Source organism: Cnephaeus nilssonii (genome assembly GCF_951640355.1).
Source record: "Cnephaeus nilssonii genome assembly, chromosome: 12".
Lineage (NCBI taxonomy): Eukaryota > Metazoa > Chordata > Mammalia > Chiroptera > Vespertilionidae > Cnephaeus > Cnephaeus nilssonii.
Genome location: NC_137083.1, coordinates 31,151,375 through 31,178,979, shown reverse-complemented (window position 1 = coordinate 31,178,979; position 27,605 = coordinate 31,151,375). Strand labels below are relative to the sequence as shown.

Here is a 27,605-nt window from a genome sequence, read left to right as displayed (position 1 = left end):
TTTCTCTCTCTTTCTCTCTCTCCCCCCTCTCCTTTCCTTTCTGAAATCAATAAAAATATATTTTAAAAAAAAACAAAAAAACTCCCACTTCTTGCCCTGCTTTCTAAATAGGGTAAAGCCAGATTTAGCTCAATTTTCATGAAGAAAATATAAAATAGATTTTATTTAAATTATGTTAAGATTTATTTGCTGTGAACATAAGGACTATTAGTGCAAGAGTTTACTCTCCACAGCCAAATCTCACAAGGATTGACAACACAGCAAAAAGTTCTCTTTGAGAACAAACTTCTGTTAGTTTATTTAAGCCTAACCCAGTAGTCTACAAAATCCCTATAGGGAAAGATCTTTTTTCAGAGGTAGAAAACAGAACTTTTCTTTTTTGCTACCTTCCCCTCCCCCTGACTACATAAACAATGTATACTCATATATTTAGGGTATGTTTCAAGTTTTTACTCATCGAGTTAAAATCAAATATTTATAGTTCTGTTCTAATCCTATATAATAAAGAGCTAATATGCTAATGGTCGTGATGCCCTCATGCTGTAATGACCGATCAGCAGGAGGCTGTATGCGCAGCAGGCGCAGGTGGGCAGGGACTTGACACTGTGTCCCCTGCCGGTGGGGTGGAGCCTGCTGGGTCTGGGTCTCTCTCCTTTTAATGTGCACCAATTTTGTGCACCAGGCTACTAGTTTATTAATAAAGGATAATAATTGTGAGCATTGAATATATACATATATTAAATAAAGTACATGTATTAAAATATACATGTACATATAACAGCTCTCACTTCTATAGAGACAGAAGAAATTGAGTCCCCACTGGTATCGGGCACCATCGTAATCATTTCTGATCTTCACAACTCTTTCCATGAGCAGTATTTACTATCCTCATTAGGAGTAAGGACACCTGGATTCAGTGAGTCTGTGCCCAGGAGAGCAGTTGTGGCTTAGGTCCACAAGACCCCATCAGTCTAAAGAACATGCCAATACTTTTCCTTTAGAGTGTTAGGATAAACTAAACTCAAATTATTATATAGAAGCTTATGGTCGTGAAGGGTGTAAGGGTGTTGAATAGTTATGTTATACCTCTATAATCTCAAAAAAATAAATGTGTTGTCTGTTTACCAGATTTTCAAATAAGAATTTTCTTTTTCCTTTAGCAGAACACTGCTAATTGCTATGTTTGTACATTTCCTCTTAATATAAAAAATATTTGCTAAAATCATTCTGTGCAAAAAAACCTGTTCAAGTAACACTGCTGCAGTGCCTTTTCAAAAATGTGAAGCTTTTGAAATTGGGAGAATGCTAGTTTTTATGTGCTACAGAGAAAGGATAACAAGGGAAACAGTGGCTCATGTTACCACATCTTGGTCCCATTAAACAAGTAAGAGCAGAGCATAGAAATACAGAAAGCAAAGAGCAGGATAAAGGCCTTGCCTCTCTATTTTTTAACTCTAGGCCAAGTAATGACTTAAGAGGGATACATAGTAAAGGACATTATAACCTTCATTTTATTACTTGTTTACACTGACACAATTGGTATGTACTTTTGTGGCTAGTGACCCCATTTGGGCTTAATGCGTACTAGTAAGTCTACTTACTTAACTCAGTAGTCTATGCATCTGTGTTGATGTTGTTTTTTCTTTTAGTCTTTCCATTTACAGCCCACTGGGACTCCAGGTACCTACCTGCTTCAGACAAGCTCAAGCCAAGGCCTTCCCCTCACTCTGACTGCTAGTCCCACAGTAACCCTGACGGCTGCTGCGCCTGCTTCTCCTGAACAGATCATTGTTCATGCTTTATCTGTATGTTGCCTTACATAAATTCTTTGGGTTGTCTAATTTTTGTAGAGTAGATTGGCTGACAAGTGTCACCATGTTTTTCTAGTTTTTAATATTATGCTAGAACCCATATGCTTTCCATAACAAGCTCTCTGATGGGAGGGGGATTTATTTTGAGCTCTGTTCAAGTATTTGAATACCTGTTAAAAGAGACCAAGATTAGTTTATATAAGAGCCCAAACTAATAGTCCATTTATTTAAACAATTCTCCCTATCACTGTTGTCCCAGGAGCAATGTTTTATATCTTCATTCTGCCTTCACTGGGGTAAATCCCTCACTCCCTGTGTATCTTTGCATGAGATGGATTTAGATTAGGGGAATAGGAATATTAGGTGAGCAAAGGCCCATGTGGGCAAAGAACAGGGTTTCTAGAATAATCGTGATAAGAACATCGCAGTTCCACAGGTGAGACGTGGGGGGGGAACAGTAGCTCATATTAGCACCTATAAATGTCATTTGTTGCCTATAACTTGAATATGATAGGTCCTTTTTCATTTTGCCATTGATCTTTCTTTTTTAACATTTTATAGCCGGAGCATTTGTTGAACACAAGTGACAATGTCACAGTGCAGTGTCACACACCAAGAGTCATCATTCAGACAGTTGCCACAGAGGACATCACTTCTTCCATATCCCAAGCAGAACTGACAGTAGATAGTGATATTCACTCATCAGATTTTCCTGAGCCTCCAGATGCCCTGGAAGCAGATACTTTCCCAGATGAAATTCATCAGCCTAAGGTGACTATAGAGCCATCATTTAATGATGCTCATATATCCAAATTCAGTGACCAAAATAGCACAGAACTGATGAATAGTATTATGGTCAGAACAGAAGAAGACCTTAAACAAGAGGAAGAATCACGCTCTCATTTGGCCTGTACTTACGTTACTGAGGTAAGTTATACTTAAGTGAACAGCCTATGGGTTCTTGCCTTGAGCTTCAAACCTGCAGTTTGGAAAGAGCTTAGAAATAATTTATCAGGTGATATCCTGTGATACCGCTTTTCTTTAGACACACACAAAATAAAGTGCAAACCCGTACCTCTGACTGCACAAGTATCAGTCAACCAGCAGTGTTGCTCCGTCTTACCACTGTCCCGCACTAAAAGCATTCCCTTGGAAACATTTGCTGGAACCCATGGAAGCATTTTCCTGAGGGTGATTAATGTAGATCTTTGTGGTTTAGCTTAGGAACCTCATGCCACAGAACAGCATTATTCTATAATCAGTTATTCTATAACTGAATTGGTTCTTTTGTCTATTTTAAGACCTTAACTTTCATTTCTTTCTATTTTAATTTTAAAACTAGAGGCCCAATGCACGAATTCGTGCACCAGTGGGGTCCCTCAGCCTGGCCTTTGGGATTGGGCTGAAACCGGCTCTCCCAACATCCCCTGACCCGTGCACGATCGGGGTTGGGGAAGGACCATAGGAGGGCTCCAGGGCATGTCCATCCCATCCCACTCAGTCCTGATCAGCCGGACCCCAGCAGCAAGCTAACCTATGAGTTGGAGCGTCGGCCCCCTGGTGGTCAGTGCACATCATAGCGACTAGTCAACCGGTCGACCGACTGCCCCCTGGTGGTCAGTGCCAGTCATAGTGATCAGTTGAGTGCCCTAAGCATATCATTAACATATTACGCTTTGATTGGTCGAACAGACCACCAGACACTTAGCATATTAGGCTTTTATTATATAGGATGGGATACTTGAAAGTTAAGTCCTTTCAAACTTAAACATGATTGGGATCTTAAGGAAAACTAATAAGAATCTGAGTCAGAATCTCATTTTTTAAAATTATTATTTAGGATTTAGAGTCTCCTACTATAGAAGAACAAGTTGATCAAACAACAATTGATGATGAAACAATACTTATTGTTCCTTCACCACATGGCTTTATCCAGGCATCTGATGTTATAGATACGGAATCTGTCTTACCGTTGACAACACTAACAGGTACTGTAATACATCTCCATCATGTGCCTGGTAAGTCTTAAGGAGAAAAATCAGGCAGCTATTTAATTCAGTTGTTTTAGTCTTTCTTGATCCAACAATAAAGATTAGTCTTCTTGTTAAATTTTGCACTTTGGTAGAATACTTACTCTAGATTCTTGACATGGATTAGGAAATATATGTTATATACATTTAAGACTAATTTGAAATTTAACTCATTACAGATCCCATATTCCAACATCATCGAGAAGAATCAAATATCATTGGGTCATCTTTGGGCAGTCCTGTTTCAGAAGACTCAAAGGATGTTGAAGATTTGGTAAACTGTCATTAGGTAATTCTTAGAAACAGGTAGTTCAGGCAAAGAAGCCACACTGTTAATTACAACATCCCCAAAGAAATAGGAGAAATCCCCACGAGGCTTAACTTACCATTCCTCTGGCTTTTAAATACATACAGTGCTTAAGCCACGAACAGTGTTGCTGCTATGACTTTTTACCTCCTTTAAATACATCATCTGAGGTCTAGTCTTATGGAAGTATAGTATGGGAGGTCTTAAATACATAGATCCCTGTGGTAAGTGCCATCTCTTAGCAGGGAATTTCATTCACTTCAGCCACTGAGAAGAGTTTTGAATTACCAAAGTTTAACTACTGTGTTTTAAAAATGGTGTAATATTCATCTCTGATGATCAGATATGAATCTCTGTCTAGTCCCAAGTAAGCCTGTTTATATTTCATCAACATGGTCTGGAGTTACCAGTGTCCTTCTTCAAAAAGATTATCATTAGCTTGAGACTGACCAGCATACAAGGACACAGACCTAGGAGGTGATTGTGCTGCAGTTTCCTTTGGTTTTACTGATTGCTGGCAATGGGAGCTGATTCAAGCTGGGTAGAGAAGAAAGCATTAAAAGATAAAAATATTCACTACAGTTTTTTTTTAATCATTATTATTACTTTAAAGGGACTATGGATAATGGTTGTGTCAAAACTCAGTTTTCACTTCCTCAGAACCCACTGTCATCAGTTTACAAAATTAGCACTTTGAAGTAAAATGAAATGGGAAGGAAGTTCCCTGTCCTATACTATGACCATTTCTTATGTATTTTGCAATATAAAGTACCCAGAAAATAATTAAGGAGGGTATCAGAGTTTGCTGTTCACTTAGTGCATTAGCTGGTGAGGGTGTGATAAAATTTCTCCCTCTCGGGCAATTTTAAAAATCAAAATTTGCTTCTGTAATGAAATGAAACAAATCAAGAGTCATTCCTGTACTTGAGAAGGTTAAACCAAAACTAGCCTCTTAAAGCTTTAACATATATGACTCTATAGAAAAGTAAACAAAAAAAAACAACCTTGTATAAATTATTTTATTTATTATTGTAATTAGATCTTCACAATCAAATTGTCTTTTCACCCGTCTCTGTTTTGTTAATGTGAAAACAAATTGTAGTTTTAAGCAAGAGTTGGTTGCCTAGGGAACAATAATTGTATATTCAGTTTAACAGAAATAAAAGAATATTTGTCTTAAAATGCAAGATTGATTGTTACATAGCCTTTCGCCATGCCATTACATTATAAAAAATTTCAATTTCAAAAGTGAAAATCACTTGTGCTGTTTGAGCTTTAAGGGTTGGAATGTTTAAGTGCAACATCAGCTCCTTAAAAAAGCAAAGTGATCTATATAATGTCTCCCCTGCAAGAGGGGATTTAGATTTACAATTAACATGAAAATCATGTATCAGACTTGTGCAGGAGATTCTTCAGCATACCTTATCCAGCTTTTATTCACAGTCCTAATGTATAGGTTTGAAGAGACCTGGTAAGTATTTTCTCCTTGGCAGCCTCACTTTCCCACATCATGGAAGTACAGGTTCGCACATATACATAACATGGTGATAGAAAATAAGATATAGTAAATTAGGTTTCTAAATTTCGGTTCTAAGTCTCCTTGTCGATACCAGTAGATCTAAAAGAAGAAGAATTAAATAAAAATTTAAGTAATAGCCATTGGTTCAAGTATTTAAAATACAACTAATTATTTTTCCCCTGGATGAGACTAATTTTGTATTAATCTACATTCCTGAGACTTAATGCAGCCAGAATTTAATTCTTATTCTTTATCATTCAAGTAGTACCACTAAGTTTCCGCATCCAAAATCATACTGTTCCTGTTTGCTCAGTTAACATTGTTCTATGCTCAAACCAAGAGCATCCACCAATCATTTGGCAAGCATTCAAAAATGTGTACCTTTTGGATGTTTTAAATACAGGGTGGGCAAAAGTAGGTTTGCAGTTAAGAGTATGCCAGAGTTTATTCTTTTGTATGTTTTCCATACAAACAATTAAACCTATCTTTCCCCACCCCTTCATTATTTGAGTAAAAGATACAGTTCCTTTAGGTACTAGAAGGGGCAACAACTTTTTAATTTATATACAATTCAGGCTGCCAGTACAAAATTGGGCTTACATATGCATGTATTTGGTTTAAACTAAATTACTGTTAGTCACTTCTGGCTTTAGTCTGGGGGTGGGAGGAGAGCATCTCTGGTAGCTTTGTTCCAAAGGCTCCTAAAGTGAGGTGGCCAGTTCTCCCCTCAGATCATAGGACAGCAGAATCAGTGCATTGGAAGTTTGGAGATCCTGTTTAATCTTAAGTCAAATGAACATATTGCTATTATTATTCAAGCCCTATGTGAGTCAAAACAAATACTCTTAAGGGGTTTACTGTGTTGATTCTGCCTCTTATCAACGGAAATGAAACAATAACCAACTAATGAATGACTGAACACTTGGCAAATACCCAACTGAGGCCTACCACCATCTTTATTTCTCACCTAAAAGAAAAGCTTTGTAGTAAAATGGAAACTGTAGTGACAAGTACAACTGCAGCTCTGGGTTCCCCTGGAGAATTACTTTCATTTGGGTAGGTAAGCACAGAAATTAAAACAGACTTTTTAATTATTAGAAATAAATCCAGAGCGCTAGTGCTGTATCTCTTCCCATAAGAGCAGTAATGGCCTTTCCCAAAGCCTGTTGAGCCCAGTATGCAGTTCTTGAAGGAAGATGAATTAAGTAAAGTACAACAAATCTTTGGCCACCTAAGTCTTTTTAAGTATTTCTTTTTTTCCCATTTTTTAGCACCAAGGGAAGTTTCCCTTTAAGGTTACAACTTTGGGATTTAAGAGAAAAGAAATTCAGATTAAAAAAGAAAACCCTGCAATTAATATTGAGAATTCTGACATCCTTGGGATGGTGGGGTTGTAATTAGAGATACCCTTTCAGATAGACCCAGAGCTGGGAATTTGTCCAGGTACAGCACCCTTCAGCCCTTCAGGATACTCAATTTCAATTCTAAACAGTACTCACAAGTATGCAGGCAGTAATTGTACTCAAAGAGATGCAGACAGCAAAAAATATATTCAATGGTTTGGGAGGTGGTTGAGGGAAAACAAAAGCACTGATCAGCGTTACCTGTATGAAGAGAAATTAGGCCTTAGGAGTAATTTGGTTAGACAATGTAATATAACATACTTCACATTGTAAAATGATATTTATCACCAGATTTGCCTTATGGAATGTTAATTTAATGTAATGTTTAATAAAATACTTGCTTGACTGTTACTTCATTTAGTACTTCCTCTTTCTAACTTTCCTCATGAAAGGTGACAAAACAAAGAGCAGTATAACTAGCTAACCTCAAAATAATCTCTTCATTAACAAAGATTAAAAAGCATTTTAGCCTCATTCCTAGGATCAATAATTACATTGGGAAAAGTTCTAACCTTTTTGTTACTTAGAATACTCCCAACAAAAAAATATAACCATAACTGTTTTTGCTTAATATTATGAAAAATACTGAAAGGGATTTCTAATGCCCCATGGAGATCTGTTTCTACCATAGATACAGCAATATACCTATTCTTTTTTTAATTAAGAAACCTTGTTAACAAATTGCCTAAAGTTTTCTTTCATTTAATGAATATGCGCCACAGAAATGTCACTCTCAGACTATGGGAAATAGCTTTGTTTTTTATTTTATTGTGATACTACCAACCTATATTATACAGGTTGCATAATATGACCAAATATTTTTTAACCCAAAATGTGATGAATGTACTTTAAGGAACAAAGTAAACTTAAGATATTAGCAAAAAAAAGTGAGGACCTTTTGGATACTGTATGTACAGAAGGGAGTTGCTGGAAGACACTGACACGTTACTTATTTACTAGGCAAACTCAGAAAAATAAGTTATTTGACTTGTACTATTTCACATATTCAACTATGTATGCAGGTGGAAGCCAATTTAGCTACTCGAGTTACTAACTGCAATTTTAAGTGGTAATAGAATTGAAAAGTCTTAATGTAATTATGACTGGAATGTTTCATGTGCTGATATGCTGGCCCCTTTTAAGTATTTTTTTGAAGAGTTCATTGAACCACAATACTAAAGTTTTTAAAACTTTGGCTAAGAGCCCGGGTGAAACACAAAATAAAGATACTTACTAGAATCAATAAGGATGTTAAGATGCCAACAACTAAATTGATGATTCGATCCTGAAAGAGAAAAGAGTTTTTGAGCCATATGGTAGATCTGTGGCACTTTCAGAAAAGTACACTAGGCACTGCATGATTAGAATGAAGAAACAAAGATCCTACCCCTCTCTACACATACATAATTGCCAGAAAGGCAAAGTGTACTCTGCCACCAAAGTGGAGAAAAGGTACTCTGGGAAGACTGGGATGTCAATATAAGAAATATTCAAACCTATAGGGAATTTTTGTGAGTTTATTTGAGCCAAATTGATAATTGCCAGGAAGCAAAATCTCAACAGATTAAGAAAATGCTCCAGAGAATGCCAGTTTTGCACCTTAATTTATACATTACAATCAAAAGAGAAGCTATAAGTGGGTTACACGAAATCTACTTGTGACAGATTAGGGAGGCAGGAGAAAGCAAAGCAGGGAAACCTCTGGGATTGTATAAAAAGTAAAATGATAGATGGTTAACAGTCAACACTTAACAATGAGGCATTTGTGGTCTCCACAGAGTGGTGCCTCTGCTTTGAGGGGTCTGGAAAAAGGAAATTACTTGGACATTCCAAAGGTATGTTGTTAATAGATGCCAAAAAAACAACAAAACAGGCTTATTGGTGAAGGTGAAAACTGACCTTTGTCCGGGGAGGTTTTTTTAGCCTAGGACAAGACTACCCACCATAAACTGCTTTTAGCTAAAAGTTTTAATTTCAGACCATCCTATGTTTGTAACGCCACCACACAGGCCTCCTGAGATTGTCAGGTTTAACATATGGCCCCATTTCATCCACAGGAAAGGACATTTTTTTACATTCAAGTCTTTTGAAGATGGAGGAGGATTCAATGGGGAACACTGAGGCTTACAAGTGCCAGCATGAGTTTTTTTTCCAACTTATTAAATGGGGAAAAGTCTTCAATATATAAACCCCTGACTGCCTTGTCTTTCCCATCCTCACCCCAACAAACCACAATGGTTTCAAAACCTGGTCGAATCCAATCTTAACTTCACAGGTTAAGGTACATTTAGGCCCAGTGAGTGTGGTTAAATATTGCCTAAAGTCACGCAGCAAGTTAGAAGCAACTTTGAAATGGGGTTTCTAAATTAGGGCCTCTGACTAGATTTAGCTTCATTTATGGGGACTTAAAAAAGTTAAATACTTCACATACATATGTTACTAATATTAATTATGCAGACCATATATATGTATTAAATTACAGAAGTTATTTGTAGAGTTTACAGAATAAGGTCATAAGGATTTAAGACCTGATGAGCAAACACTACTGTAAGGCCAATAAAATCAAGCTGTCTTATTTCTGAGAAAGCTGAGCAATCTATTGTCTTGGTAAAGTTTTAGCAAAGAACAGCAGGATAGGGAATCAACAAAAGCTCAGAGATGGGAAGGGTATAGGAACCAGCACAGAACAGCAACTAAACACTCATTTCATACTGAAAAATAAGAATCCAAAGTTAAGAGGCAGGCAGAGCTGGGAGGCAAGAGTGAAAGAAAGCCAAGAGTTATATGGGGTGTGCCTGATCTAACCAAGGACAAACCACTGTCCAGACCAAGGGCAGTGCAAGTCCGTGTGGCATGGTACAAAGGACACTGAATACCTGCCACATCCCTTCTAACCTAGGAAGGCTCAGACCAAATCTTACACCGCCTCAGCTAGAGGAGCCTACACAGCACATAGTAGCCTGGAATGCCGACCATTCTTGGAGAAGAGACCCAGGGGCTAATGACTGGTCACTATTATTCCCACACAACACAAATTTTAAATATGTGTGTGTTTAACATAAATGTGTATATAGTCTATTACCATTCTACCTTGTGAAAAAGGTTCATCTAAACTTATGGTCTATGCTGAGAAGTCAAGAGTATCTGCTCCCATCTCTTTATAATCTCCAGGGATTTGCAAAAGCTTAAGGAAGTCTGCATACCTGCCAACATTCCTCTTACCAACAGAAAGAGGCCACTGAAGATGTTCAGGTGAAAGGTAGCCAAGAATCACTCATCTCCGAACAGCAAGCTGCCAACCAGGATCAAAGTGTGTGCGTGTGTGTGTGTGTTGGGGGGAAGAGGATAATGGTGAAGAATAGTAACTATGCCAAAAGTTTTTGCATATCTTTTCTAAAAGTCCTGGGATGAAATGGTATTATGAGAATAAAACAGGCTCAGGGAAATTGAAAACTTGCCCAAGTTCTCAATACCAATGAGTGATGAAGACAGGATTCAATGCCAACAGAGCAGATTCCACTTATCCTCACTGGAAGAGCAACCTAGAATGCTACTGCTGGTCTAGACAAAGATACCAAGTGGCAGTTAACACCTCAAAAAGCCTATTGGCAAGGTATTACCATGAAGTGTTATTACCGTGAAGTGTTTTATCTTCCAGGAATGAGGAGTTCCTCATAAGTGATTTTTTTTTTTTTCAGATTGTCGGACTTATCCATGTAAGCCTAACTGGTTTTAATCACTCATGAAAATATATCTAAACTAATGACTACTACCCTGCTTGCCTTCTAGACAGTTCACCAAATGGAACGCTGAGTCATCTACATGAATACTGGTTACTCTATTGTTAAAATGCAGTCTCTCTGGACTCCCAAGATGGGATGAACTATTTGGCAAAGGGCAGGAGAGTTTCTCACAGGGTATTCTTTCTCCAAGCCAAGACCTTGGATTCAGACCTTCTGCTATCAAAGTAACCATGAGTACAGGCCCAAAAAAAACAGTTAACTTTGGAAGACCTCTCACTCTTCGGCTCTTTCTTCTAAATGCTTGCTACACAAAGTGTGTTCTGTGGGCCAGCAACACCGGCCCCAGCTGAGAGCCCGTGAGAAATGCAGAATACTGGGCCTCACTCCAGACCCACTGAATCAGAATCTGCATTTTACCAACTCCTCAGGTGACTTTTGTGCACATTTAAAATTTTAAGAAGCACTGCTCTAAAGTTTAGATTCTAAATGAAACCATTTTGAATACTGATTAAGTCCAAGTCAAAGGTGAGAGACCTTTCCCTGGGCCCAGAGATTGTTTTTCAGGGCTTTACTAGCTCCCCTAGCTCCCAATCTCCAAAGATTAAAGAATAGAGGATAACTAAACAGCCAATTAATTAGTATTTCAGGAGTTTTAGAATTGATAGGCTCCAAATCAGAAATAAGAGTACTTGGGGAAAAGAGGCTACTGAATTTAATCTTTGCTGTTATGGAATGAACTGAAACTCAGATTATTTCCACTAGTATAGCTAGTCCCTATTATTTTAATTTCTCACAGAAACTAGTTCTATCTCCTCCCCAGTTTTATTACCTTTTTCCATCTACCAAAACCATTCTCCCTTCCCAGAGCCTTAAACTTGATACTGTTGCTTATTTTCACTCCCCAAGGAAGGTTGACAGGATCAAAACCAGCCTTGATCCTTACCTGCAGAGAGGAGAGGAGAGGAGAGGAGAGGGAATCAGGATGTCCTTCCCAAAGACAAATACTCGACAACAGGTTGAGAGCAAGTCTTAACTCATATGCATGCAGATATGAGCACATGAACATAAAAATTCACATGTATAGTCTTGAGAAGGATTCTGATATATAGCCTCATAAGTTATTTGTTCATTTAAACATCTCAATTATATTTCAATAAAAGAAAAATCCACCTATATTCCAGACGCAAACACACAACAATGAATAAAACCGTCTCTACCTTCAGGAAGTTTATACTATCCAGAGCGCCAGAAGGCACTTAGGAGAAAGGAAGTGAGGTTCCTTGGCCGTCAGGGAGGGAAGAGCAGGAGGAGTAGGAGCCACATCTTCATCTTCCTTTGAAATGGGGAAGAAGAAAAAAATGGACATACATGCAAATGGCTTCTACCTGTCAAGCAAGTAAGGAACACCTTACCTCCATTTACCAACGGGTAGCTAGATTCAATGACACAGGTAATGGTAAGGTCTCCTATCCAATGCTTTATGCAAAATGCAAGCCTAGCGAGCAGTTCAAAGGTCTAAGGATCCTTACACCAATACAAGTGGTCCCTGAAATTAGAGTCAAAAGACCAAGGTTTTCATGGAGTTCTGCCAAGGCTAGTTGTGTAACTTTAAAAGGATCCCTTAACCCCGTGGTCGGCAAACTGCGGCTCGCGAGCCACATGCGGCTCTTTGGCCCCTTGAGTGTGGCTCTTCCACAAAATACCACAGTCTGGGCGAGTCTATTTTGAAGAAGTGGCATTAGAAGAAGTTTAAGTTTAAAAAATTTGGCTCAAAGGAAATTTCAATCGTTGTACTGTTGATATTTGGCTCTGTTGACTAATGAGTTTGCCGACCACTGCCTTAACCCATTTGGGTCTGTCAAATCAAATGATCTCTGGTCCCTTCCTGCTTTAATTTATGGCTCAGGATCATCTATCACCACCTGGGCCAGAGTAGAAGGCCAACTCCCCAGTTATCAAAAAGTAGAAGCACCTCCACCCAATCTTGCTTGGTCAGTCATTAGCCAGCATCTTGCTACAAGACAGCGAACCCCAAACTGATTTCAAATGCTCAGCTGTTTAATGATAGCCCTGGAAGGAAATGGGCAATAACATCCCAAATAACCAAACCTGGCAATTGTCCTCAGCAACCTGGAAACATCCTAGTAGACAGTTGGAAATGCTAAGAAGAGTCATATCATGTTTGACCTTCTATTTCCACAGCAATTTATGTTCTGCCTGCTTCCAAATGGACTTAAGGACTTACGCTACTCTAGTAAAACTTTTAACCCATTTAAGCAACAATAAAAAGAGCAAGAAATAATTTCTAAAGGGGTTTTGGGAATGAAAAGAGTTTACAGGAAAGAATTTCACTAAAGAAAACTTTTCTTCTTTAAGTTTAAATGTTAGTAGGAAGATTCCTGGCAGCCAAGTGGGAAATTCAAGGGGGTTTATAAGTTTTCACTAACAAAAGCAAGCATGCTGGGTCACAAGAGGCAAACTTCCCCTGGGTCTACGCGGAGTTTGTTGCCTGGGTCTATGCAAATACGAGGACAGAACATGCAGCTACTTCATCCATAATAATTTCTTATATTGACCCATAGAAAAGCCAAAGGCATCATGTTCCCAAAGGAGTAAGGTGTGGGTGGGTGCTGGGATGGCTGACATGCCACACTCCCAATGACTGCTCATCCTTCAGAGCTCAACTCCAACATCACCTCCTGGGCACCATCCTCCGGTCCCACCCCTCAGGACGTGAGACGTTCCTGTCTCAGGGCTCCAGGATCACATTACCCATGTTACACTTCTTGCACCAAAATAAAATGTATTGCCTGTCTCTTCAATGAGGCCTGGCGGTTCACTGAGGTTGGGGAAGACAGCCTCCTGTTTTCCTTCCTAGAGAGTGGCACACTGCTGGCACTCGCACTGTGAAGACGGTGAAATAGAGGATTCACAGACAGCATTTTCCTTACAGTGCCTCTCACAACACAGGCTGCTCTCCTCACTCCCCTTCCTCAGAACTGTGAGTGGCCTTGCTGCTCCATGAGGGACACCCAGCAGCACAGAGGCTAGGGCCTGGTCCTGTGGCCCAAAAGGACATGTCTTTGCCAGCCACGAAGGCCCACATCTAATGGAGGCTCCAGGCTAGGCTCCACTGACTCCATGGAAATTATCCATAGGAAACCAGCCTGCACACAAGCCCAGTTACGAGGGTTCTACAGCAGGACCAGCACGGGTGCCAGAGGCATGACGGCACTCCTGCTGAGGAGCTCGTCCTTCACGTCCGGGAGAAGCGGAGCAAAACAGAAAACCCCTCGCAGAAGAGAAAAACCCCGCATGGACAATGCCACAAAGACATTCCCTCCACACTCCGGAGAGAAGGTGGGGAAGGTTAACAACGAGAGCTCCATTTTTGGTGTTACAGGACTTCAGATTTAACGGACAAAATTTCCAGCCCATATGTCATATGTGAAAATTAACACCGTCAATTTTAAAAGGCTTTTAACCAAGGTGTGCCTAATAATTAAATTAACAGGGTATTTTTTGTTATTAATTCTGTTATTTTTAACATATTTTAGCAAATAGGCCATATGTTGAAAAAACACTTAATTTTCTGCTGACATAAATATTACATATCTACAACTATATCCATATTTAAATCCAAAAGTCACCACTTGTAAACAATGTTCAGTGAATGATTAGCACATGATCACATTGCATCGGTTCTATTGTCACGTGGTGTGACTTTCTGAAGCAGTTTTAACAGGTGCAGGTGATGTTCCCACGTGATGCTAAGCCACGCCCCAGCCGTGTGCATGTGTTTACTCACAGTGACTGGTAAATGCACACATTTACTAGACCTATTCAGTATAAATTTAAAATTACAATAATACATAGAGAAAACTTTTCTGTGAAATTAAAACTGCCATAAATACTTAATTTTAATTATACAACTATATCTACAACTAATTTGTTAAATTTTTAACATAGGCATTCAAAAAACCTACTTTATTATATAAGGGACTTTCAGCTTTAATGGAAACCCCCTTGACTGAATTAGTCCTTTATATCAAGGTTTTACTGTACGTCTTTCTCTGGGACTCCATAAAAGTCCTTCTCTTCAGACAACATCACAGGTAGCCCTATAGACCCACATTCCCTCTCCAGGTGTTCTCAGTCCTACAGGGTCAGTCTTTACACCCCACCCCTGCAAGTCCTGTCAGTCACCCCACCCCGACCCTGAAAGTCTGTGCCATGTGAGCACCCTGTTTCTGGGAATATAGCATTCTCCCATGCTGGATTTCCCTTGCTGTCTGTCTCTGAACATTCTCCCCAACAGACCCCTGCTACCCACAGCTCATCCCACATTCACGGGGCCAGAAGTGGGGGGCAAGGCATTCCCTGCTCCCCAGGCCAGGCTGACAGGGTAATTTCAGTAATATCCTCTGCTATGGTGTGAATGTTTGTGTTCCCCCCACTCCCAAACTCATATTAAGGCTCAATGTGACAGTATTAAGAAGGAGGTGCTTAGGTCATGAGGGTAGAGGCCTCATAAATGGGATTAGTGCCCTTATTTAAAAAATAAAAGGCTCCGGAGAGCTCCCTAGCCCCTACTGCCACGTGAGAATACACTCAGAAGTCTCCAACCCAGAAGAGGGCCTTCACCCAGCCCTGCAGACACCTGACCTCAGACTCCCAGCATCCAGAACCACGAGAGAAATACTAGTCTATGGTATTCTGTTGGAGCAGCTGGAATGGAATAAAACATCCTCAAGTTTCTGAAACGTATGTGCCCAGGCAGTCTCATGCCAACTTCTTCCCTTCTTCTCAGTTACCTCAATTATTTCAGCACCTGCTTTGCCACATCCCTCTTCCTCCAACCCTCTGCTCTACTGCCTCAATCTGGACTTCACCCACATCCACTGACTACATCATCCCAACCTCTGACCGGAGGGCCTCCCTACCAATCTCTGACCGTGGAGTCAGCAGTTTCAGCAATGCACAGAAGACTTCCTGGTAGCTATGCTCATCTGCTTTGGATGCTTTGAAAACCCAGCCCCGAGTCACCCTCAACACCCCAGTTGCTTCTGTGCTGGGGTTGAAGCCTTGCTGTGAAACCTACAGACGGTCCTAACTTAACTCCCAGTTTACTCGTCAGCCTCCTCCTCTGCACTATAAGGGTCCTGGAGGCTAAGGGCCATGTCTGCCATGCGACTGAGAGAGCAGAGCTGCCACTACCCAGAGTGCAGATAATGTTCTTCTGATTGTACAAAGGTGTCACCGTATTGGTGGAAAGTGGCACTGGTCATTTCCCTCGGCCAATCACAGTGCCAGCATAGACTAGATGCTCAAATGTTAGCTAAAAGAACAAACTAACTGAGTTTACCATAAATTCATGTTTTTGGCTGAGCTTTCACTGTTTTTCCATGGCCTTTTATTTTGGGTTGACTCTTTGTCTTTTTCAAGAAAGTAGTTAGAAGCTCTACCTCAAACAGGTTCCTGGTACCACTCGAAGACTATACAGCAGCAGAAATTCTTACACACACAAAAGGCCACAAAAAAAGAGGAAAACTCCTCCCCTATTTTCATTCCTTCCGGCTTGAAGAGGACCAGCAGGTGATCAGTTTTCTACCAATCCTGTACCCATTCTCTGGCTCAATTAATTATCTCTGACCTCATCTCTACATTGAATTTCTTCCTTCATGGAGTTTTGGCCTCAAAAACTTCAACTGCCTCAACATTAGAAGAGCCTTCTATCCATCCTGTTTCCAACTTGGATGCTAAGCATTCATTCTCCACTTTTTTTCACATGCTAAGTGTTAGGAAGTTAGGAAGACAATAAAACAAGGTAAAAGAAGAGTAACCAGGGTGGAAATTGGGGGCTCAGTTTTAGTCAAAAGAATTTCCTCTGATGATATGACATTTGAGCAGGGGCCTTTATAAGAAAAATAAATGAAACATGTAATGACCTGAGAGAAGGATCTTGCAAACAAGCCAGTGCCAAGGCCCGGAGGCAGAAGTGAGCTTGGGAATTAAAAGGAAAAAAAGAAGGCCAGACCCAGCTGGTATGGCTCAGTGGTTGAGCATTGACCCTTGCACCAAGAGGTCACTGGTTCAATTCCTGATCTCAGGCACATGCCCAGATTGCATGCTCAATGCCCAGAAGGGAGCATGCAGGAGGCAGCCGATCTAAGATGTTTTCTATCTGTCGGAAGGAAGGAAGGAAGGAAGGAAGGAAGGAAGGAAGGAAGGAAGGAAGGAAGGGAGGGAGGGAGGGAGGGAGGGAGGGAGGGAGGGAGGGAGGGAGGGAGGGAGGGAGGGAGGGAGGGAGGGAGGGAGGGAGGGAAGGAGAGAGGGAGGGAGGGATATTTTTTAAATACTACTTAAAAAAAAAAAAAAGGCCAGGATGACTGAAGCTTATTAATAAGAGAAAGAAGAACAAAGATTTGTTTAATGCCTATCTTCCCTGCAGTACATCTATGCTCCATGAGAAAAGATACACTATCCAGCACAAAGGACATTTCCTGAGATGAGGTATTCATAACAATGAATAATTGAGTAAAAAAAATGTACATGCACAGTGAACAACCTAAAGCCTCCAGAAGAAAATCATACTCCTTAGCACAGCATTCAAGGCTCTCCACCCAGCCCCGCCTTCCTCTGACCTTGCCTCAGTTCAAGAGTCCAGTCACAGTGGAACCATCACAGCCCCTGGCCACTTCCTGTGCTTTCCAGCTCCTACCCCTTTGACACAAGCTGGACCTCCTGTTTGGGACTTCTGGTCACCTCCTCTTGTTAAGTCTTATGTCCTGCTTCTAGGTCTAAGATTCAAAAACCCTCTGATCTGATGTCTCCTGGAGAATTACTCCCTTCTTCATGCTCCCTGGCACTTTGCTCATCCTTTTATTAAAGGGTTCATCCCTTTAAATTCAGTACTTATTATCCCTGGCCCTTATTATCTCTAGCCCACATGTTCTTCGGGTCACTAAAGACAGTGACTGTCTTGTGAGGGGGAGAGAAGAAAAGCAATCTATTCAGCATGTTTGACATGTCCAAAGGGCATGACCTTCCTTCCCACCTTTGTTAGCCTACAAGGAGTGATTCACACCCTTGAGCCACATCCAACAATTTTGCAATTTTGCGTCCAAACTTCTTCATTTCCCGATCAAACATAAGGGTTCTCATGCCATAAATAAAAGGCCAATTCTCAGAAATGATTTTCCTTTTCTTCTTCCAAATCATTGTCAGGAAAGCTCTGGAAATGGCTGGGTGGCACGCTTAAAGGGCAGCGCTCTGGGAACACACTTACCGAGAGGATGTGGGAGGAGGTTTGGGCCCAGCTGAGCCAGTGGGTTTAACCTGGGTCCCCAGAGGTCCCTGGCTCTGACTCAGCAGGAGCCTCCCCTCACGCTGGCACCAGGGACAACCCTAGGGATAGCGCCCACCGGGTGGAGAGTGAGGGACACCTTTGCTCTGATCAAAGGTTCTATCCTTCTGAGGCTTGCCAAAGAAACGCCAGACTGAGCGGTGACAGCGGATGCGTGAGAAAGGATTTATGAGAATGCAGGTCCGCCCACAACTCACAGTCTCACGCTCTGAACTCTCAGTGCATCCACATCCTCCACGGCTTTGTGTAGCCCTGAACACCAACTTCCCCCTCACTTCTCTCTCGACACAGTAAGTACACAGACGTTTTTAAATGTTTCTCTTATACCACAGATTCACATTTTGAAGTATCTTTCCATTGTGAATGCTTTTGTATACCCATTCTGCCAGATTCTCTTTCTCACAGATACATGCCCTTGAAATATATTCTTTTCACTGAAGCACCATTTATGAAAATCAGATTACAGCAACAATAGAAAACAAACCTATTCCACATGTTTAAGGGGCAAATGATCCCTAGAGTTGGTAGTAAAGGACCCTGAGGTTAGGAGATAACACATGACTTATTCTCTTACCATATGCCTGCCTTGACCCTGAGGTTAGGAGATAACACATGACTTATTCTCTTACCATATGCCTGCCTTGCAAAAGTCACTTAACTTTAGGCCTGAATTCCCATATTTGCACAATGGTCAAATATGCAGGGTTGCTGTAAGGATTAGGAAATACTACACATAAAGTGTCTAGAACAGAGTAACTGACATTAACAGAGGATTGGTAAATAGTTGTCAATATGGTGTCAGTGTTAGTTCTACCACATCTAATGCCCATCTCCCAATGAGATGAGGCTCCTCAGGGATGTGTGGGAGCTGAGTGGGTGCTATGTCCTGGACCCACTTTCTAGGGCAGCCCCAATTTCAAATGCATTCCATAATTTCCACAGAAACACATGTCCCTATGGCAGTTCATTAAACATGGTCACCTATAGATGGCCTATGGATTGACCTTAAGGGGAAAAAAAAGATCAATTTGGTAGACCCAGCCTATTATCACAGACCTGGAAAACCCATCTACAGAGAAGAAAACCCAGCAGACCATCCACTTATGAAAGGCCAGACCTCAGTGTAAGTGTTTTTATACAATACTGTACGTATTCCTACTTCCGGCCTTTTTGCGAAGCTCAGCAGGGAGAGGGGAGAGTGAGGACCTGAATTGCAGGAGAGCCTGACGCACCACTTCCTGTTTTGGTATCAGCATTCCAGGTTTCTTTCTGAACACCAGCTTCCGCCTGTTACTGATGTTCCAGGATCTCCCAAGAATGCAGGTTACTTTTTGGTGATGCTAAATTCTCACTTCACTGTAAACTTAGTACACATAAAATCAAAGCATTGTGCCTAGTGCTATGGAGAACTGAGGGCACGGCCTCCTCCCCACCAGGAGTGTCTACTCTGGTCCAGAGACAACCCATATATAAATCCCTCAGAGCACAAGGAGCAAGTGCTGGAGCGCCTCTGACTGCCAGGCTTGTAGGAGCAAAGTGTGGCTGCTGGCTGGTGGTAGGAAGGTTCTGAGGTGGGAAGTAGACTGAGCAGAATCCAGAAGTTTGGAGAAGACAGGGCGCTACACAAAGGAGAACAACATTTGCCAAGACAGGGAGGCAGCTAAAGGAAAGGGGTCCACGAGAAGGTGCCAGCCTGGACTGGGCTTCCATGGAGCCTGGGTGAGACCCGGGATGTCAGCCCTCCCTCTGCACCAGCATCCTCTGAGGAGCTTTCTAAAAACACAGATGCCTGAGCCAAACCCCCAGAGAGTCTCCAGCCCAAGAAACTGCAACTAAAGTGAGAGGCAAGAGGACAACTGATCTGGTCCCTTGGATGACTAGCTCTCCTCTGAGGATCGCCCCGAAGTTCTGTCAAAGGAAAGAAGCTAGAAACCCTGGGAGAACAGCCTTTGGGGCACTGGGCAAGGGAACAGGCAGCTGGCAGACACAACAATATGAACCACAGCTTTGTTCTTAATAAAGCAGCAACCCCCACACCCTTCACGCCTCAAAAGGCAAGAAGTAGCCCTCTAATCTTACACTAGTATTTGCAGAAGCCAAATGCCCCAAGTTTGAATTGCTTGAATTGGACTACACATCATAAAAAAAAAACCTTGTTTTACACCTTAAACACACACACACACACACAAAAAAAAAAAAAAAAAAAAACCAGGAAGAGGAGGGAAGGGTACATGGAACGTTTGCCTTGCAACCAAAAATCTGAGACTCGGGGCCCAATTCCTTGCCCCCTACACAGAGGTTCCCCTCCAATATTACCTGAGTCCAGTGATGTGCCTTCCTCCAAAGTCACTCACTCTTCTTATATCACATCCAAGTAGAAATACAGGGGTAAGAACTGTCACCACCCTTCTTAATCACTTACTTGGTGACTAGTGAAAATCAATAGGCTGGTCTGCAAACCGATTTACACTACCTCCCACCAACTGCACTAGGTTTCTCCCCAGACAGAACCATCCTCTTCTTCTCCTGCTAGGTTCACCAGTCTAGACTGGCTGAAATGATTTCTGATGATTGGGCAGTGAGCTAGCAAATCAAGAAATCAAGACCGCCTTACAGGCCCCGAGGATAGCTTAATGCCCATCCATCACATAGAAAGATTACCCCAAGGGTGTGTTGTCCTAAAGCAAACTTCTAAAGGTAGCCCTGGGCAAGAGAGGGGGGAATACCTCCAGGTTTTAGTTCACACTAGGAGAGGGAAAGGAGGAGCAGGTGATGGAGATTCCTTGAGTAACACTTTCAAACCTTAGAAAGTGTCCCTTGAATACTCCTGGGTAGCAGGGGGAGATAAGAATTGGGTAGGGCATTGTGCCAGTGCTAAAAGACTTGGCCACCAAAACAGTACAAAAAGCACTACTCTCCAACTCGAGTCCCAATGAAAATTAGCATATTAACATATTCTGAGAAGTCCCACAGACTATGGAACCACCCTAACTAATAATTCACTTGCTTTCAGACTGGGCTGTCCAATACAATAGTACTCTAACTACATGTGGTTACTGAGCACTGAAATGTGGCCGGTCCACACTGCGACAGGCTGTAAGTGAAAAATACACACTGGAGTTCAAAGGCTTAGTATGAAAAAAAAGTTGTAACATTATATATTTCCATTTATATTGATTATATAATAAAACAACTGTATTTTGGTTATATATTAAAATATTTTGGATGTATGGAGTTAAAACTTATTTTATCTATTTATACTTTAAAAAATTTCTGTTGTTGTTAATCCTCCATTGATTTTTAGAGAGTGTATGGGGGAGGGGGAACATCAGTATGGGAGAGACACATGGATTAGTTGCCTCCTGCACACGCCCCAACCAGACCTGGGATCAAACCTGCAACCCAGGAACATGCCCTTTCCTGGGACTCGAGCCAGTGACCCTTTTGTGCATGGGCCGATGCTCTTAACCACTTACTTTTTTTTAAAATATATATTTTTATTGACTTCAGAGAGGAAGGGAGGGATAGAAACATCCGTAAGAAACATCAATGATGAAAGAGAATCATTAATTGGCTGCGTCCTACACACCCCCTAATGGGGATAGAGCTGGCAACTTGGGCATGTGCCCTTGGTTGGAATTGAACCCGGGACCCTTCAGTCCGCAGGCTGACGCTCTATCCACTGAGCCAAACCGGCTAGGGCTGTTTATACTTTTTAATAGGACATTTAAAATCAGGTGCGTGGCTCACATTATATTTCTACTGGATAGTGCTTCTTTAGAAAATGCGAAGCTACAGCACATTAAAAACCTCAGATATCCTGGATTGCCATGGCATTTGTGCCAGGTTTGCTTTTTTCTAAAAGAGAGGTAATCTATCCCAGAACTTGGGACAGATAAAAAAGATGAAAAAAGCATTGAGACATTCTGACCAGGGTGTATAAGATAGCCCATTTAGCATTATGTAATCCCAAAGTATCAAGGAATGAGGGAATTACTTCTTAGAAAAACTGAACAGCTTTCCTTCTTTGTCTTATCCCTTAGATATTTATGTAATAATAGAGAACTGGCTACTTTTGCCTTTCATTCCATGACTCTATCTGTAAAGTTATTCCTAAATATCATGCTAAAGAGTGAATACAGTTGGAGTTCAGTGCCTGAAATCATTGTGTGCAGCCAGTACAGAGGAAGGCAGAAGTTCCCTCAGGGTCTGCCCAGAAGGGCGCTGCTCAGGGCCCAAAGGTTATGTATTTATTATTCCCTAGTACAGTGGTCGGCAAACTCATTAGTCAACAGAGCCAAATATCAACAGTACAACGATTGATGGGCCAAAGAGCCGCATGTGGCTCGCGAGCTGCAGTTTGCCGAACACGGCCCTGGTAGATCTCACTCCCTTTCACTCACTCCATGACCATGGGTGGCCGCTTCACCAATTTCCTGTGAAAGGGTAATAGGTCGGTGAATGTCTACCGTGCTTTTGAAGTACTATACCAGTCAACTCATGAAAGGGCATTGGTAAAACCTAACCAGAGAACTAGTTGTGTGACTGAAAAAGGTAACCTGCTTTGTGGTTCAGCTTCCTTAGTTCTAACAAGAACAACAACACACATCTTACCAAGGAATCTGAGGATCAAAGGAAAGAAAGCTGAATCCTAGCAGTTGCTGGCACTAAGCAAGAACAGACTTCCCTCTAGACTCCTCTACTCTGTGGGCTTCAGTCATCTTTGCCTTAAAGTTAAGGTCTAGTCCTTTCTAGATTTAAAACTGAGGAATTAAGCCGTACAAATTGGTAGCTGCAGAACAGCCACAGAGATGTAGATTACAACATTGGGAATACAGTCAATAACACCAAGATAAATAGGTGTGGGGCCAGGCTGGGGGACCACTCTGCAAAGTATATGATTTCCTAACCACTTTGCTGTACATCTGAAACTAATACAGAACAATATCACATGTAAACTAATTAAAAAATAAATTTTAACCCTTTGCACTCGCTTGCTTTTTTCTCGATTCCTTTATTCTACTCGGGATTTAATTTTTTAAATACCCCAGATTTTACAAAGCATGGCAGTAGAATAAAAAACTGGAGTTTCTTTTCATACAAACTTATTTATTTGGATTTTTTTATATTTCAAATTATTGATACATTCAATAACCGTCACACTCGACATCCGAGTGCAAAAGGTTAAAATAATAGAATTGAGAGGCTGTATGTCTGGTCAGTTGTTATAAGGTAAATATAAGAACTGAGAAGATCTGTCACACTATGACAAGAAGTGGGTTTTCCCCTTTCTAGATTTTTCTCCTCAAAAGTAGTAGTTCACGAATATTAAGTGTCACTGGGAAGTGACTGTTGTGTCCGTGTCCTGGCATCTGAAAGAGAGCACACTGGGAACACCTGGATGCAAGTGCCCCTGAAAGGATTCTCGGGGCCCCAGGAATCCACCTGCTCCAACAGTGACTGTCCTGCACGGGACTGCACCCTATAACGTGTCCTGTCCTTTCATTACTGAAGCCCCATTCCTGTGCCTCGCCCACTTCAGGTCCTCAAGTTAAATCATCTGCTGTCTTTGAAGATGGATTCCTCTTCTTCTTCAGGCCTAGCACCTACTTACAACATGTCTTCTCCATCCTCAGACCATCCTGTCTCTGTTCTGTACAATTCCCCCATATCCAATCTCAGAGGGTGATCAAAGGAGCTGTGAGTAGCTAAATCTACTGTTAAAATGCCTAAAACAGCCTAAGTAATATCAGGGCTATATACTCTTGGACTAAAATGTATTCAATAAACAGAGACATATTTGGAATAGCAGTTTTTGGACGGATTTCAAATGGATCACAGGCAATAGGAAACTTAGTCATTGACTATTTAGGCCCAAGCAAGAAAACACCAATATTTCTAAGTATCTATATAAATTAACAAGTCCAGCCCTAGTCGGTTTGGCTCAGTGGATAGAGCGACGGCCTGCAGAGCAAAGGGTCCTGGGCTCCATTACGACAACAGCATGTACCTCGGTGGCAGGCTCCTCCCAGGTCAGGGCCCCGGTCCAGGCTCGTGCAGGAGGCAACCAATCGATGTGTTTCTCTCACATTGATATTTCTCTCTGTCTTTCCCTCTCTTCCACTCTCCCTAAAAATCAATGGGAAAGATATCCTCGGGTGAAGATAAATAATCAATCAATCAACAAGTCAATTACCAAGTCATCTACCTCAGTACTCAAGGGCTATGGGGCTAAACGAGGTCAGAACCTGCATTCCACAGAACCCCAATCTGTGTGCCAAGGCCCATGGGGGAAACAGCTGGGCCGCCAGATGCTCTCCGTCTGAGCCCTTCAAGCAACAAGCTGCCTCCATTCATTCTCCAGGCTCCAAATCGGCTTCAAACCCGTTTAGAGGCATTCCTATCTAAAAGCTCAAGGCCACCAGACACTGAATGGAGAAGCTATCCTAGGGTCTTCCCCAAGCTTCCCAAATAAAAAGTGACCAGCTTCCCCTCTGACCCCTCAATGCCCCGTCCATAACACAGACCTAATGGTATCACATTGTTCACATATTTCCTCCACCTAGCTGGGTTCCCTGCACCCCCGGGGGCCTGTCACACAATGCTCAATAATGTGAGCAGAAAGAGAAACATCTCCTGGACTAGAGCCATACTTCTCAAGCCAGGTGTGCCGCGGGCTGCGATAATAATGCAAAGCCACAAGGTAAACAAGGAGCATCTTCCTCGACTTCAGGCTTAAAACACTTACTTAAGACACCTTAAGAGAAAGCAAAATCCACATGGAGTTTTTTGTGTGTGTTTTTTTAAATAAAGTAGTCGTCTGGTAGCAGGCTGGCAGCTTCCAGATTCAGGGCCCCGCCCCAGACTGCGGGGTGTGCAGGTCCCTATCCTGTCCCTGCCCGGGCTGAGAAACCCAAGAGGATGTGGGTTCCCGCGCACCCAACCTTTTGAGAGACCGAAAGCAATGTGTCAGGGACCCAAGGCCGCCCGTGCCACTTCCCAGGTGAAACCAACATCAACAACCAACACAAAAACAAGCTCCTCTTGCCCAAACGACTCCGAAGAAGAGCGCTGAGGCCAGGAAAGGGCGCTCTCTTCCTGGCCCGGCCCAGGACATCCCAGGATGAGAGGCTTGGAAGAAAACAGACTTGGGAAAAGCCTAAAATAACGTGCCATGGGGCCTGGGTGGGCCCAGAGACCCTGGACCGCTTCCCGGCCGGAAAGTCAACAAGAAACTCTCACTTCTCGCCTCGGCCGCGAACCGTTAATGGCCCTGGACCAACAGTCCTCAGCAGCACCTCCGGGGGGGGGGGGGGGGGGGTAAGGGGGGTGGGGGTGGGGGGGCCCCCCGGCACGGAAGCCTCTCCAAGGTCAGCTCCCCGGCGGGTGTGCAAACACCTCCCACCTCCGCCCTCCGCTCAAGGGCCCCACCAGCCCAGAACTGGGCGAACTTCCCTCGGCGCCCGCCGCCGGGGCCCCAGGCCACCCCCCGCCCCAAAGAGGGAGCCGAGCGGCGGGGCAAACACCTCGAGAGGGAAGCGGGTGGCGGAGCCAGCTCTCTCCCTGCAAGCGCCTCCAGGGGCCGCGCAAGGAGCCCGCCTGGACGCGGGACGCCGGGCGGACACACGGACGGACGGACAGACACAGACACACACACACACACACCCGGGCCAGGAGCCCCTTCCCGCGCTCACCCTGGCCGACGTCTCCCCGAACAGCGGCCGGTTGTCCAGACCGCTGGTGCCGTAGGTCCTGGTAGAAAAGTCCTCCATGTTGGGGCTTCTTCACTCTCCCCGAAGTCACTCAGCACCGAGCCAGCATTCCCGCCCGCAGTCTCCGGTCCGGGCCCCCCGCGCCGCCTGGTCAGCGGGGGGCACACATCGCCGGCCCCGGACGCCCGGGAGGTCCCGGCGGCGGGCGCTCAGACGCGGGGGGCCAGGCCGCTCCGCCCGAGCCCCGCTCGCCGCCGCATCCTCAGCAGCTGCCGAAGGAAGTGAAAGGAAACACCTGGGGCCGACTCCCCGCAGGACGCCCCCGCCCGGGCCGCGCCGCGTCCCCCAATCTCAGCGCCGCGCCGGCCGGCCGGGCTCGGGCCGCACGGGCCGCCGGGCACCGCTCCTCGCCCGGCCGCTCGGCGTCCCCCTCGGCCCGGCCACCCGCGACCCCCGGCCCGCCCCCAGCCCGCGGGCGCGCAGACCTTCCGGCCCGGGGGAAAGTTTTCCGGGGAGAATTCGTTACGAGCCCCTCCTCGAGCCCCGGCACCCCCGCCCCGGCGGCGGGAGAAGTGAAGTTGGTGGCCGAGCGGAGCCTCCCGCCGCGCTGCGGGGGGCAGGCCGGCCGCTCGGACCCCCGCGTCGGCTGCATTACCTTCCGCCGCTCTCCTCGCGCTCCGGGCGGAGAATCCCGCCGCCGCCCCGCACAGACTGGCCGCCCTGCCGGGGAGCCCGCGCCCGCCCCGCGCCCGCAGGCCACACCTCGGCGCCCCCGGCCGCCCGCCCGCCCGCACGCTGGAGAGTCCCGGCCGCGCTGGGGGCCGCGGGTCCCGCGTCCACACCCGCGCGGGACTCGGTGCCGAGGCTGGGGCGCGCGGGCCGGCAAGAGAGCTCTCGGGCCGGCGGAGAGCGGGCGCACGGTCCGGTCCGGGAGCCGCGCCGCGGGTTCCCCTCGGAGCTCCGGGCCGGGACCCCGCGCCGCTGTCGCAAACCGACTCGGCCCGCCCCGGCCACGTCACGGCCGCGGCTGCCAATCCCACGCGCCGGGGCGACGCGCTGGCCGCGGAGCGTTCGTTGTGGAGGTGCCCGTTGATTCCCCGCGGGACGGCAGGCTCCCGGCGGCACGTTTCTGAGCCTCTTCGTCAGGAGCGTCTGCGCGAGCCACGGGAGCAGAGAACATTTCTGAGGAGAGCTTTGCATTGGGCTGAAAGCATCTGCAAAACACAACCTCCCCAGTGTTGGCGCAACAGGACAGAATGGGGTCCTTGACAAATTTGGTTGAGGGTATGGATGTCTGGTTTTGCCTGTGATAGGGGTCCTGTGTGGTTCACAGAAACAGTCGGGAGGTGATGAGTGCGAGGTACTTGGACTTGTCTACTCATCCTGCCAGAGCAGGTGCTGACTAAGCGTGTTTGCAGCCACAGGGAACGCGTGCCTGTCAACCTCTTCACTTCGTAGAGAACTGGAGGTGGATACACTTCTAGGCAAGCAACATAGCATCGCTGTGCACGTGGGTCCTTTATAAGTATACGACACCAACACAGGCAGGATAGTGTCCCTGGACACGCCAACTCCTAGACTGAAGAAAGCTCTAACGATATTTGGGTGCACACGGAGGGCCCATGTTGGCAGCGAGAGTCCAAGCAAAGATTCCGGGTGGTCCCCTAACAGTTTAGGACAAGGGATGAGGACAGGATGGACACCTGGCTGTAGG

General features: G+C 44.0%; 2 protein-coding genes across 3 annotated transcripts in view; one reads left to right on the top strand and one right to left on the bottom strand.

Moving 5' to 3' along the window:
- Window positions 1–4,598, top strand: part of DMTF1 (cyclin D binding myb like transcription factor 1) — a 46,042-nt gene extending 41,444 nt beyond the window's left edge. For both annotated transcript variants that reach the window (XM_079785386.1, XM_079785385.1), the window contains 4 exons: window positions 1,650–1,805; window positions 2,373–2,738; window positions 3,652–3,799; window positions 4,021–4,598. In XM_079785386.1, coding sequence (XP_079641512.1) covers window positions 1,650–1,805; window positions 2,373–2,738; window positions 3,652–3,799; window positions 4,021–4,130 — 780 coding nt within the window. In that variant the 3' untranslated portion in view covers window positions 4,131–4,598. The remainder of the gene's footprint in view (window positions 1–1,649; window positions 1,806–2,372; window positions 2,739–3,651; window positions 3,800–4,020) is intronic.
- A 145-nt stretch (window positions 4,599–4,743) lies between these two features.
- TMEM243 (transmembrane protein 243) lies at window positions 4,744–26,882 on the bottom strand. The gene is made up of 5 exons (XM_079785387.1): window positions 26,547–26,882; window positions 25,874–26,160; window positions 8,305–8,355; window positions 7,167–7,271; window positions 4,744–5,766 (listed from the first exon to the last, which is right to left on the bottom strand). The coding sequence occupies exons 2-5, from the start codon at window positions 25,949–25,951 to the stop codon at window positions 5,644–5,646; spliced, it is 357 nt and encodes a 118-aa protein (XP_079641513.1). The 5' UTR covers window positions 25,952–26,160; window positions 26,547–26,882; the 3' UTR covers window positions 4,744–5,643.
- Window positions 26,883–27,605: the final 723 nt, after the last annotated feature.

Bases quoted from the DNA above. Each gene is read 5' to 3' on its own strand.
- TMEM243 (XM_079785387.1), bottom strand. From the start codon at position 25,951: ATGGAGGACTTTTCTACCAGGACCTACGGCACCAGCGGTCTGGACAAC. The intron at 8,356-25,873 runs GTGAGCGCGGGA...TTTCTCTTTCAG, and splicing joins TCGGGGAGACGTCGGCCAGG to GATCGAATCATCAATTTAGT. The intron at 7,272-8,304 runs GTAAGTATCTTT...CTCTTCATACAG, and splicing joins TAACATCCTTATTGATTCTA to GTAACGCTGATCAGTGCTTT.